Here is a 14,023-nt window from a genome sequence, read left to right as displayed (position 1 = left end):
TTGATTAGAAATGAAATAAAACATGAGCTATCCTAATAATGAAGTTATCAAAAATGATTATAGTATAAATACATTTCATAGAATGGTGTTCCAACATGTAAACAGTCTAAGCATTGCATTCATTTCTTAACCTAATAAACAAAATGCATAATAAAGAAAAAGCCATCACATTGTATGACCCATGTTTGGTTTCTAGGGGAGATTTGGCAGTTTTTACAAGACTATTACACCGTCTCTATCTACTTTCTACTATAAGATTTCGTAAATAACATTCTTTGGACAGTAAAGTTTCCACTCATTTGTCTAATGTCGAAGTTAACGTTCAATTTGCAACTTGAATGCGCTGCCCACTAGAGCCACCCGTGTATTCAATGTATTGGAAAAGAGTTGTTAACAATTTCAGCTTTCAAAAAAAGGGGGAAACAATACATTGCCTTCCTTAAAAATGTCTACTTGCTTTCTACTATCACACACCAGGTCGCCACTTGACTGAATTCTCTGCTTTCCACCAATGCAGCTGCGTCTGCGGCCATAATATGTATAAGAACAGGTGATATGTTATATAGGCGTGTCCATTAGGGAGTAAACAATGGCAAGGTGTCATTCTGTTATGAATGGCACGTTTCAGTCTGATGTCTTTACTTTTTGCTGCGGTAGTGGGCTGCCACCACCAGGTAGCTGTCGGGGCTGAGGTCCTTGATGTTTGGGGACTTGATGCCGATGGGGGACGTCTTGCCCTCCACCCGAGAGACCTGGAGCATGCGGCACGGGTCGTGTTTCAGCAGGTAGCTCTCAAACGTCTCCCAGCCTCCGCCGACACGCACCATCACATGCTTGTTGTGCAGCATCTGCAGAGAGAGAAACAGGATTAGAGTCACTCCTGATGCCGGTGTGTCAAAGGAGAGCTTAAAACAGCCGCTGCTGAGCCCTTTCTTCGATAAGGATAATGTCATTTCACTGATTGAGGCTTTGGTTCTCAGGCAGAAGTTGAATGAACAGTTAAGCATGGCTTTGATGTCAGAGGTTGTTGATTGATGTCGTGGTCTCCTGACCGCTTGAGGTCCCTGGAGGGAAGCTCTCCCCGTCTCTTACCAGCCTAATGCCATGTTGAGCAGGCTTTAGACCAACACAGGGTGATGATTTATCTCCGTTTGATTTATGGAATTACATCATAATTTGGCACATCGATGTTCTGCTCACAATGAAAATGCAAAGTATCATGTTTGCCATGTTAATTGAGCATGCTAACATTTTCTAAACAGGACTGAGGCTGATGGGAATGTCGATAGTTTTGCAGGTATTTGATCATAAACCTGGAATCCATCAAACATATAACAATTCATATTGCGGTGGGCATGGATGACTACCAAATGCAATGTTCACCCAGGAGCCAAGTAGCTGAAAAGTCAGGATCACCAAAGTCAGTAGGATTCATCCCCTGAGGACCATGAAATCTCCATACTAAATTTCACAGCAAACCATCCAATAGCTGTTGAGATCTTTTAGTCTCGACTTTCATGGCGGACTGATATTACCGTTCCTACAGTCAGGCCGTATTAATATTCAGACAATGGCTGTTTCATCACTGGAGAGCATGAAACCCCCCAAAATGACAGTTTACACTCTAATAACTAAGACACCACATGGAGTGTGTTTTTTCATTCAATCTGCAACATTTGCTTCACAAAACGTTCTCAAGGTTGGGTACCATGGCAACATCGGCCATTACAATGAAGAGAAGAAGAAATAAAAGGCTTGGATATATTGGATGTTCACACACTCACATTCCCCAGAGGCTGTGCACATAAAACATGTCTGCCCCCCTCATACCTCATTAACACCGCATAACTCTCCTAGAACAAGCTTGTTTAGCGAATACCCTTTTCAGTTTATTATTAAGACCACCGGCATAGTATATTTCTCTTTCTAAAAAATAATAAAAACAGGAGAATAATGATTGAGGCAAACACCAAACTCGATTGTTTGATAAAAAAGGGTAAACTACCTCATGGGATTGTCGCCTCAGTCTGGCAAGATATGAGGCTTTCTGCCCTCCAGCAGCATTACATGCAAAATGTATAAGCCTCTTAAAAGAATCAATCAAGAGGGTACTGGTGGGGCAGTGCTTCCAATCACCAGCCCCAGGCCCGCAGGCTTTGTGACTGTGGCTTTAATGGACCTGTGTGATGCAGAGGGGTTTCAATCATGCTGCTTTGGGACAAGACGCTTGCTCGGGCCCATTCCCTCCTCTGCAGCCCGCAGAAGGACAGAGGCCCGGGGCTGAGCCTCCACAGCACTTCTCACAAACACTGTGGTGTTACTCTGCCCCCTTGTTGAGCCTACAACCACCTCATTTATTCCAGGGGCTGAGAGGGTCAGTCTCTCAGGCATGTACAGATAATTGTGGAGGACACTCCTTTATGCGCTGCATACCCCTCGTCCTCGGCTGCCTACTGCCTGTGACACGGGCTTACTGTCTTCATGCCTTTTCAGTGGCAGCAGCTGCTGGAGGGTAAAACCATCTGAGGAATTATAATTACAGCATTTTGACTAGGAAGAGTGCTGGGGGGGGTGGTAATAAAGCCTCAAGGTTCAGTTCTATTGTCAATATTCAATGCAGGATTGCACAATGGAATAGTGTGCAAACAGCATTAATGAAAGAAATAAAGGATGGAAACTAAATCAGATTTACAAGGAAGATGTTCTGCCCTTTGAAGAAAATTTGTGATTTTTGGTTTTGATCTATGTAATATTGACTTGATTGGACATGTCAGATGGCATAGATTACATACTGTACAGCAGCATGCATCGGACCAACACTGTGAGCTTCTCACCATTTGTCCTTGGTTGCTCAGTAACACAATGAAGTCTGAAGCATGCAGTTATTAAAAAAAGCATCAAATTGTGATGTAATCAAATGATGATAAATATTCAGATTAATAGAGAATCTCATGTTGTTGTAGCAGGAAGTTAGAGTCTAATGGTCCTCTGCGTGGTTCATCCAAACCGTACAATGACTTGGTTGAGATTTCACAGTTGCAATATAATAGGCTGACAGCAGAGGACATCCAAGAGTGAACTCTCATTTGAATGTCTCCACAGCTGAAACATACCACTGGCATGAATCACTTTCTTTAGAGGTGTGAATTCTGGTTGTGGGTTGCTAAGTAACCAGAATCTCAATGGGAGCAATGCTACATCTCTGATCTGTGTAGGCCTCCATTTATCCTCCATCAGTAACCTTCATCCCTCCACGCAGAGAGTCGAGTAATATTTCCTCGGCTGATACATTCAGTGTGATTATAAGATGTAATTAATACAATGGCCCGTCTTGGGCAAAAATGATTTTTAAGCAATATAGGTGTTATTTTCCCTTTGTAGTCAGAGAGCAATGTTATGTTTGGCTGAAGATGGATATTGTCAGAATACTATGATCATAAATGAGACCTCACAGCAAAGGAGGGCTCTCCAGGCACAATGGGTTACTTTCAGCCTAAAGTATCAACATATTACCTGCTGTGTGAATGGAGACGGGTTTACACTGCAGTGCAAGACCTTATTGTTATGTTAAAAGTGATAGAAATATGATTAGCAAAAATGTATGTTATGTTATAAAATATATAGGAACAACAAGAATGAAAAGTTAATGTGCAATCCAGTTTAGTTATTAGACACTGACACTTTGCTTGATTATTATCAACCCTATGGTTTAGTTTATTATATTGACAGTAACTAGCAAACAGTATATTTAATATTGGCTAGTTGATGCTGATATTAATATGTTAATCATTAGTAACTATGTCAGTCAAATAAATGGAGTGGAATAAAAAGTACAATTTGAATCCTGTGAAATTTAGTGAAGTACGAGTTGCACAAAATAGGAAAACAGGACTTTTATTTTGAATTTTGAAAATGTTCCATGTGCTTTACTTACATTTAAATATGTAAAGCATTTGGATACATTTCCCATCACATTTTCTAATACCAGATGCTACATCCATCTAAACCTTGTGTTGTGTTAAACTCACCCGGATGAAAAGCATCTTCTCCCCAACGCGGTATCGACCCTGTGATTGTCTCTCGACACAGAATTTGTTCGGACATCTGCAGGGTGGATCATCAGCGATATGTCTGACCTGTAAAACACCCGAAAGACATTAAAGATATTTCCCTCCTCATATGAAAAGCAGACGCAGAGGTAAACTACTGCTAACTTACAGCATCGTCCAGTAGCTTCCCTGTACTTTTCTTGCTGGAACTGACTTTGGTAGGAGTCGGAGATGGGGAAGGAGACGGAGAGGGAGATGAAGAGGGAGATGGAGGAAGAGGCTGAGCTGGGGATACAGGTGATGGAGGTGGTGGCGGTGCTTTTTCTTCTTGTTCAATCTCTCTCTCCAGTTTTATGAGGCCAGGAGGCTCAACGTTGTACCTTAACCAAGGACACGAAGAGGAATGTCATTCCATAATAACAGAATTACGATTTAGAAAATAATCCAAAGAATTTTATGGTAAAACCGTGATGTGTGAACCAAAATAAACAGAGAGATTATAAAAAAAGGGAAACCATACCGTGATGCTATCCGTCCCAACTCCAAAAGACAAAGGCACACTTCACGAGGCTGCTTGTGAAGAACTACAGGAAGAGATTACATTTCAGCAACACAGAATATAATCATGACACGGTATCTGGAAAAGGGGACTTGAGTGAGAATGAGTGACTGCGTGATGGTAAGATGCACATAGAAATGAGCTCATGGACATGCATTCAAATGTTCCTCTCCTCTGCAATCGTGTTCATCCCAGATGAGTATCAGACTTGAGGCTTCTATACAGGCTTGAGGTGTTTGTTTTAAACTCGCTGAATTACATGACCAGACAGCCAGACAAGATGTGCGACACACGTGACACACCACATCATGCATTAAAGACAAAATATTCACCATGATAGCAAACCTGGTGTTGTTTCATCTACCGCTGAACTAATAAATCCATCCAAGAAGAAAGAAAGAAAGAAAGAAGGAAGTCAGCTGTTACTGTTTTCTAAAGTATTTTCACAACATTCGGTATCACAATTATTCACTGAATTACTGTGTGTGTGTGTGTGTGTGTGTGTGTGTGTGTGTGTGTGTGTGTGTGTGTGTGTGTGTGTGTGTGAGAGAGAATCGGCATTCAGAAACAATTAGCATAGTTGAAATTGCTTAGAGATGGCGGAGCGGCCATTAGTCAGAAATTACAGGAATGCATGAATATTCTCTGCATTTCTGTTCCTGGCAGGGTCACATACTGTACATCCAATCATAAGGTCAATATTTCAGTCCAGTCATATCTTAACTGTGAGCATATTTCGGTGATGTAACGCAATGAAAATCCTTGCAATAGATTAGAGAGGAGCAGACAGCGAGTGTGTGAATGAGGAAGAGAGCAGAATGTCCCCACTCTGAGGAAAACATTTGCATAGCGTTGGCCTACTTTCTCAGCAACTCACACCCTTCTGTCTGTGCTTCCTTTGTTTTAATCCAGGCATTTTTTTGCATGAGCACAGTATTGGAGATGCACACAGGCCCGTTGTCAGGTAGACCTGCTCCCAGCAGACTGCTGCCCTTGTGAGCTTTGTGTGAATGTCAAATGAGTTGAAGCGAAGCCTGGAGATGTGAGTCCTCTGAGACTCAGGGGGGAGGAGAGGGAAGCAGGCCAACCTGCGTGATACTCTACCTGCACAGTTACCTCATTCACTGGAGATAGAAAGCTGAGTCCAATACCCTGGTCATGCCAGTGTTGTGTTTGAAGCCTGTTTATAGACCACCTTACTACCCGACATTTTGATTTAACATCGTTCTGATGTTGATGACAGAAAGACAGTACGCTCACCTAAATCCTCCGATTCAAACAGACATGTTTCTCCAACTCCAACCTTACGACACCAGGCCAGGAAGTTAGCTGTGTTGTCCCGTGCGAAAAAGGAACCGGAGGGAGCGCTCTGCCGGCACGGTATCCTCCGGGAGGGGATACTCTGCTAGAGACACGGAGAGGTTTGTTTGCATGCATGCCACACACAAATAAGATGAAGAAACTTTAGTTCATGAAAAGTGGTTTGTGTCTGACAAAGAGAAAACAAAGGATAACCCCCCCACCCCCACCCCTAAGTTTCCATCAAAACACACAGCCACACACTTTCTATCTTCACTGATTTCTTCTCCATCTGCTACTTTCAGCTCAGGATCAAGGACCTTTCCACACAGATCAATATGGTAGATGGCGGGTTAGAAAACCAGGGCTACTTTACCAGGCCTACAATGATTTGGAATCAAATGACATGCTTATGGGTTTCAGCCCCCACACGGTCTGTTCGGGGAGATTTATGCGCCTCGCTGTGGTTTTATACAGGATATGTGCGTCTGCGCTATGAGAAAGGTGCAATGAGCTCATGCTGGAAACATGCAGGCTTTTGTGGGTATTTTTCTTTTCTTTCCAGGCACTCCTTTCCACTTTTTCTGGGATCCTTTCTGTTGTTGAATCACTTTGCATTCCTGTGAGACATAATGTCAACCACATTGCCAGTTTCATTTGATCAAACAATAAGAATGACGTGCTGCTATTTCTGTGGTGGCTCGCTGAATTATACGCACCTTTACATGTCTAATAAATGCACAGAAGGGCACACAGAGCGTTTGGAAGACATTATATTTCAAGGAATGGAACAAATAATAAGGATAAGGAAGTACTGCAATTCCCTTCAGGAAGATTATAAATTATTTATGTAGATTCTCAACATCTTTACCTTCACAGCTGTTCACACACACTTGACAGGAGTAGTTCCACATTTTGGGAAATACACTTATTTGTGTTTTTACTGAGAGTTAGATGAGAATATTGTACCACTGCCAGCAGTTAGCTTAGCTTACCATAAATACTGTAAACAGCGGGAAAGAGATAGCCTTTTCTTCTAAAATGTAGCTTCTCTCTGTGATTTAATGAGAGCGAGTATCAATATTCTCATGTGACTGAGCAAGAAAGAAAATTAGCATATTTTTTTTCTAAAAACTTGTTTGTTTTAAATGTTGTTAGTAGACTTAAGATACACAATAAGGTGATGGTATTGAACTTGGCACATGACCGTGATGTGGCAAAAGAGAGATATCATCTGTAGTTAATATTGATCAATTTAAGCACATGGGAAGATGTGCAAGAGAGAGCATCGACAAAGGGATTCATTGTTTCTCTCTGCTGGAAACACTTAGTCTCACTCCACACACATCTTATGAGCTTTAAGGGAGAAGGAAGGTATCTTTAAAGTGGTTAGAAAAACAAAAAAAAGTAAACACTTATTAGGAAGTACCATACGCTGATAAAGCAATCATTCCTTTTTAATTATAAAGACAGAAGATGAAGTACAGTGTAGCTGTAGCTAGCTGTGAGGGGCTATATTATAATATAACTGTTGGATTTAAGAGGATGAGTTGTAGGTCAGGGTAGACCACTCTTCTTTTTTTTTTTTTTTTACCAGGGCTCGTATCTGCCTCTGGAGGACACTCTCTCTCTCTCTCTCTCTCTCTCTCTCTCTCTCTCTCTGTGTTAGCCTACACGATCAATAGGCTATTTCAGTAGATCCTCCGCCATCCCACGGTCACTGACCTCAAATATTTCCTCACATCTGTGCTGCTACACTCACACAGCGATCAGGAGACTCACCGTCATCAGCACCACAACTCTCACTCCAGAGCCAACAGAATACTCTCTTGCTTCCTTTTGTCTGAACAGAAACTAATCAGTTTTTCTCTCCATGAGAACTATAAAACCCCACTAAGCACCAGACGTCAGCTCAATTTGTAAGTAAGTATACCTATAGTAACTACAGAATAGGCATTAGTGTCTACAAGATAATGCTTCTGTCATATTCTGCACTAGAGACTGAAACTATTTATATTATTATAAGCCACGATTTAGGAACTGTTGGTGAAGGCTAGCCTACAACTTTGCTCCATAGGACACTTTCATGGATGTTTATAAACGGCACACAAGTGGAAATGCATGAAGAATAAGCTGAAGACATCAACTCTTCTTGCAGTAGCTCTGAAGCTGATACAATCAAAGGATTTGCACCCCAATTGGTTTGTTTTCTTTAGCACTGACCCAGTAAAATATATGACTATGACTTGCAAGGTTACCCTTTAATCTTATAAAGTTCATTAAACCCTCACTCAAGGCTCACAAGAAATGAACATTTAACGTGGTTCTGCCAATTCTCACAGGGGATGTGGGGCCCCATCAGTTAATGTGTTCTTGCCAGCTTTATTTTTTTTTCCTTTTTTTGCCCTGCTGAAGGCTGCAGGCCCCCATCCCCCATCCCACCCCTTGTGCACTGCTTTCCAAAATTATGGAACTCCTTGCAAAGTTGGGATTCATGCTCTCTGCTGAGCCGACAAAAAAGAAAATCAACACGTAAGATCCATTATCAGGGTTAGCATAGAATATAATGCTAATTAGCATTTTTAAGTTTAAGAGTATCTCTGTCCCTGGGTTACTCTCCAAAGGGGGGACTCTATCAGTGTCGCTTTTATTGATGTAATTAATGGAAACCTGATATCAGGGCTAGCTGTTTCCTGTCTCAGGGAGAATCTATAGACTTCAATACTGTGGTCTTCAAGCAGTCTGGCCCCAATAAATTATGCAGAAAACCAGGATTTCAAGAGATACTTCACGAGGGGATACAGAAAACGTTTATTAAACACGGATTCAAACCCCCCAAAAAGAAACGCTCATATTATTTTACAATGTTCTATCAGGACGATTGTTCATAGTTGAGACCAGAGTGACTGTTAGTCAAAAGGATCTAATCAAGTTATTCTTCCCTCTCAGAATCAATCCTCTGTCAAATCACTAGACATAGAAGTTGCTCCTAGATTGGGGTTTTCACTGTAACCATTATGGTGCCAGACTACTGAAATCCTCAGGTTTCTCTGTACCTTGCTGTTTTTAGAGGCAGGCAGGTCTCCATTATTCTGCCTGAACTTCTCCTGTAGTGTCTCAGCCAGCTGGCACAACAGGAAGCCATTGTCTAAGCGATCCATGAAACTCTCAGCAGTGATTTCCAGACCTGACCAGGGGACACACAAAGAAAGCAGAGAATCTAGCTGTAAATTAACCATACATGCTCATTTTCAAATATATGCACATATAAGAAAAATGCAATTTATTGTCCCATCCATTCCCAGTTGAAGTTGAACTTGATGCAATGTTATTGATGCTCAGAAACCGCCTGGTGGACTTAGCTTGGCTTATTGAGCTTGGCTTGTGCTGCTGGTTTAAGGCAGCTCTGCAGAAGCCAAGTGTTCGCATATTACAACATGACTTGGGGGAATCTGGGGGAGGGGGAGGAGATTTTCCTGTAGTAGGCTGCACCATGGGGTGGCAAAGACAAGATCACAGGAAAAGGGGGCATCTGATTGTGCACATTTCGCCTCGTTATCCTGCACAGTTGCAGAGATAGATTGGTGATCAACATGTGGTGTCCAGTTGACTGACTTCCAGAGGACCATTCCTTCATAGTTAGATCATTGTGAAATAGGAGGTGGCGGCAGGGGGGTGTCTGTGGAAAGAAACCGGAGAGATTTTTTTTTTTTTTTAATCCCTTTTCTGTTTCTTATAAGAGGAGGGGTCTAGGGGGGTTCAACGTTTAATGAGTTCCAAATGTTGTAATTGAGCCCAGAAAAGAGAGATTGAAATCTTGAGAAATGCTCAGTGAGCTCCCGTCTTATATGCTCAAACTCTCTCTCACTCCTTGCTGTGTGAGGAAAATGTATTCCAGAGGGTCCCGAGAGAAACATTTCAACTCAAATACTCACTCTTATAAATTCCTCGGTTCATCCGATCGCCATCACAACAGCAATGTGACTCATTAGTACAACCAAACACAATCAGTGGACTCGTTACGCCGCACCACCTGAAACTCTACATCCTGCTAAGCATATCAGCGCCTTCTTTCCGAGGATTTTACACTGTGTATTTAATGCAAATATGAGGATGCTCATACTTCTATAATCGTTTTCACTCACTACGAACGCCCAGGTGGCCAGAGATAACAGAAGATATACTGACGTTGTTTTAAGTTGTCCACACACACAGGCACTAGTCAATTTCAGGAACTTAACTGGCTTCCACTTGAGTTGAGAAATGATTGTTGGACTGTGCAGACTGCAGGATATCCCATGGAGTAACTCCCATACATCAGATGAAGAATTTGAACCGTATCAAGTGCAGCTACAAATATTACAAAAACATTTTTTTTTAAGAAAGGCTTCAAAAAATGAGACAACCTCTTGGAAATTCAGTGAACAATCGCTGAATGCTAACATTATAACCTACTTGTGGACGAAATGTAAGAACTGGTGAGACAGTAAAATCTGTAAATGATCATTTTCTCAATCCTGAAACGTAACTTTCTGCAACAACAAATCACATGTGAGTCCCTAAATTCAAATTGGATCCTCAGAGTGCTTCTTGCATTTGTTTTGTGTCTGCACTGTGGAAGAAGTACACTACACAGGGTGATTTATTATGCAATAGCCACCTTAAGTGTCTGCTGATGTTCCCTCTGCTGCTTATTTTCCATCACTGGCTGTGCTTTATTAGAGAACTCCTAACGATGGCCATTATTCAATTAAGTAAAATCTATGGGAGTGTGTGTGTGAACAGGGAAGCTGGTTCTCATTCTAGTGACTTTAACGTTGTTTGTAATGAGATTCAGATTGATTCCAGTCCCCTACAGAGGTGTTTACACCCGCAATACCAGCTCCGTTGGTGTTGAAGTTCAGGAAATGCAAAGCTAAGCTATTTCTAGGGCTGTGTTCTGAATTAATCAGCAACATCGCTTTGTATTTGTTAGCAAAGTTAACAAGATTTGTGTGAAATTTGTTTACGATACCAAAGAGAACAGATTACATTTCTCTGAGACGTAGGCCCATTTAATTGATGTAAATCGATGACATATTGCTCATTGAACTGAGCCTAGATCATTTAATGTATAATTTATGTATTATGAAATAACCCTGATGCTGACTTTGAAGACTTAGATTGATTGAGACGCAAAGGCAGGATCATATGTAGTCATATGCTCTTATGTAGATGCTGATTATGTGTGTCATCTACCAAGAAAATTAGTGAGCCACAGGGCCAGGTCTTCCTTCATGGGCAGCAGGCTGGCTTCATGCCGACTGGCCAGCCACTGGTGATACTGTTGCATGTCTATGAGGCCGGGCCCACTGGGCTGCTTGGGACTCAGGGAGCTGCACATGGTTCCCTGTAGACGATCTGAGGAGGGAGAGGACAAGACACATGGTGATGACACACAGAAACACAATGAATTGTGTCCAACCCTTGTATGCACATGTTGGGGTATGTGTATGTATATAGATGTACAGTATAATATAATGTATGTACAAACAATATGAGCTTATGTGCACACTTTATATGTAAATACATACTACCTCTGGGTTGCAACAATCAATTATTTGATTAACAATTAATCAACAGATTTTCCCCAAACTCTTCAATGGTCTTGTATTGACCAAACCAACAGTTGAAAAAAAACAAATATTCAGTTGGCAATTATGTAAAGCAGTTCTACAAGAAACCAAAGTTACAAATAATTTGATATGTTATCAAAGAGAATTAATTACTCATGAATATAAAGACCATCTGAACATTTTTTTGGGGTTCAGACCCAAAAGGAGGAGGATCAAATGAATACAAGAGAAGAGGGATCTGAGGGCTTTGTCCTGTTGGCAGAACCCTGGTTTGGTTTACAGTCCACCTGATGACATGAGACAGCGTGGTTCCCATAAACCTCTTCACTGACAACAGACACTGTTATACCAGCCGCTCACATACAGTAGGACTTTTATTCAGCAAACAAAGAGCTCCTTCAGATAACCCATACAAGTCTATCACGGAGTCTAAATCAATCCAATCCAGCAGACACTGCATTTGGCATCAATACATTTAACAGCCACATTTAACAGCTACTCACTGCCTGAAAAGTGAAGTCAATGAGTAAACGAGACATTTCTCATAGTCTGGTGCTGCAGTGTGCCAGGCATTCACTGTCTGAGCTTTAATGTGAAAATCTTTTCACATTTCAGTCCAGTGTCACTCAATTAGTGGATCTTTTGCTGAGACAAGCAAATAACCGACAAAACAACTGGGCACCAGATGTAAGAGTTCACACTGAAGGAGTGCTTGTGACATAATTTAAAGAATTAAAAATAAATAAATGACAGTTCTTTTAAGAAACTTGACAGATTAGAGAGACTTCTCTGACTACTGATTACTTGGATGATGACATGATCCACCCTATCCTTCTTTCTTTGCTGTTGCTAAATTAACTGTTCGGGCTTCATTAAAGAAACAGAGGATGGGTTGAGTACAATACACATTCTAATAATAAGTTGGCTCCTGTTTGGATAACATGGCAGGCAAACAGCAGCAGGATATTTGATTCTATGCAAATTACAAGACGAGCTTATTCAAACAAGGAAGCGAAGTGCCATGGACAATTAGTTCATAGTCTGTGGCGGCTGGAAATGTCCTCTGAATACCGAGGGAGTGTAACACAATGTGTGGAATCTGACCTTTAAAGCTGTGCAACATTTCAAGGTCTCTCTGGAGTTGGCTGTAACCAAATCGCACCGTGGTGCCATGCTTGACCTCAGGACCTTTGATGTCCGACCAAGGTCATCTTATCTTCCTGAAGACAAGCGCTCCACGTTTGGTACGCACACTAAACTCTGGAGCTCAGCGCTCACACACAGGTTCTACATTCCCACGTCCACTGTGGAGGCAGGCTGACGGACAGAACCAGGGCACTGGGACACGTTTTCATGTCTCACAGTACAAGGTCCATTCACCATTTTGACATGTTTGTCCTTTACTTTTTAAGCTATAGAAATCCTTTAAAATGCAAAAATACATTGGAGTTATGGGTAAACATCTGTCAATGAACAGCATACTTCATTTTAGTTCAAAGGCTGTATTGTTTTACACAGGATCATGAATAAACATCATATTGCATTCCCCCTCTTTTTCCCAGGAAAGATTCCTAACAACCAGCTGTTGTTAAACATACTTGGTTTGCTCTCACCACACTGTAGCATGTTGCCAAAAGCACAGGCAACACCACCACTCTGCAGGCTGCATGCAGCATGTACCATGCTGCTTTATCTAGTGATGTTGTTTTTCAGAACAGGCTCAGGATTAGAATCAGACAATATATTATATATTATATAGCTAAGACATTAGGTCATCATATATTGTGCAGATATACGTCTGAAAAGCCTCATGACTTCAGTAAAGCCGTCATGACCTGTCACAGTTGGCTGCAGATTGCTCCAGGAAAGGCATATGGATGGAAATTTCAACTGCTGAATCACATCAATTAGAAAAAAAACAAGAGTGTCTCTGTCTGCCTCAGCCTCGCCACCCATCATGCAACAACAAACTGAACTGGAGGCTGGTTTGTCCATTTAAACAAGGGAACTCAGCTTGTTCCATATAAGCCTGTGTGTTTTGAGTCAGTTGTATTTTTATGCATCAGCTTGTATCATCAGCTGTGGTTCGTAAAGTTCAAACAATCAGAAGCAGATGTTTTGTACTGTGTAACAATACATTAAACAACACAGTAATCCTACAGCACAAAGCCTGTTTATTTGGCCATAATATCATATCACACATTCCATTTGCACTGTTTGTGTGTTTATTAGTCATAATTCTTGAGCTGTGATCTTGCACCGAGTTATTTAAAACTAAATATTTTTAAAATATAATCCTCAACCTCAGGCCTGCATTTGAAGATCCCTAAGTTGTAAACATTTTTACTATCAATAAACTGCATTTCAGACAGACAATGTGTCTACATATGTATTCCTGCACCGTACAGATCTTTTGTTGCTGTGTCTCTGCAATAAATTGGTTTTGGACTGTTGCATTGGCCTCTTAAAACACTCGGCAGCCCATTTAATTTACAGCTGTT

General features: G+C 41.3%; 1 protein-coding gene across 2 annotated transcripts; it reads right to left on the bottom strand.

The window, feature by feature from the left end:
- Positions 1 to 632: 632 nt before the first annotated feature.
- On the bottom strand, positions 633 to 11,290 carry gas2a (growth arrest-specific 2a; the record flags this gene model as incomplete). Of its 2 annotated transcripts, none has more annotated exons than XM_084017049.1 (7): positions 633 to 848; positions 4,029 to 4,136; positions 4,219 to 4,429; positions 4,570 to 4,633; positions 5,869 to 6,013; positions 8,964 to 9,094; positions 11,146 to 11,290. In XM_084017049.1, the coding sequence occupies 7 exons, from the start codon at positions 11,288 to 11,290 to the stop codon at positions 639 to 641; spliced, it is 1,014 nt and encodes a 337-aa protein (XP_083873175.1). In that variant the 3' UTR covers positions 633 to 638. The 2 variants fall into 2 exon arrangements, with proteins under 2 accessions (XP_083873175.1, XP_083873176.1); XM_084017050.1 differs by having other exon boundaries at positions 5,869 to 6,010.
- Between the last annotated feature and the right edge of the window lie 2,733 nt (positions 11,291 to 14,023).

The sequence above is a fragment of the Eutrigla gurnardus genome (assembly GCF_963514095.1).
Source record: "Eutrigla gurnardus genome assembly, chromosome: 9".
NCBI classification, from domain to species: Eukaryota; Metazoa; Chordata; class Actinopteri; order Perciformes; family Triglidae; genus Eutrigla; species Eutrigla gurnardus.
Note: the sequence above shows the minus strand (reverse complement) of the source record. Positions and strands in the feature narration are given on the sequence as shown.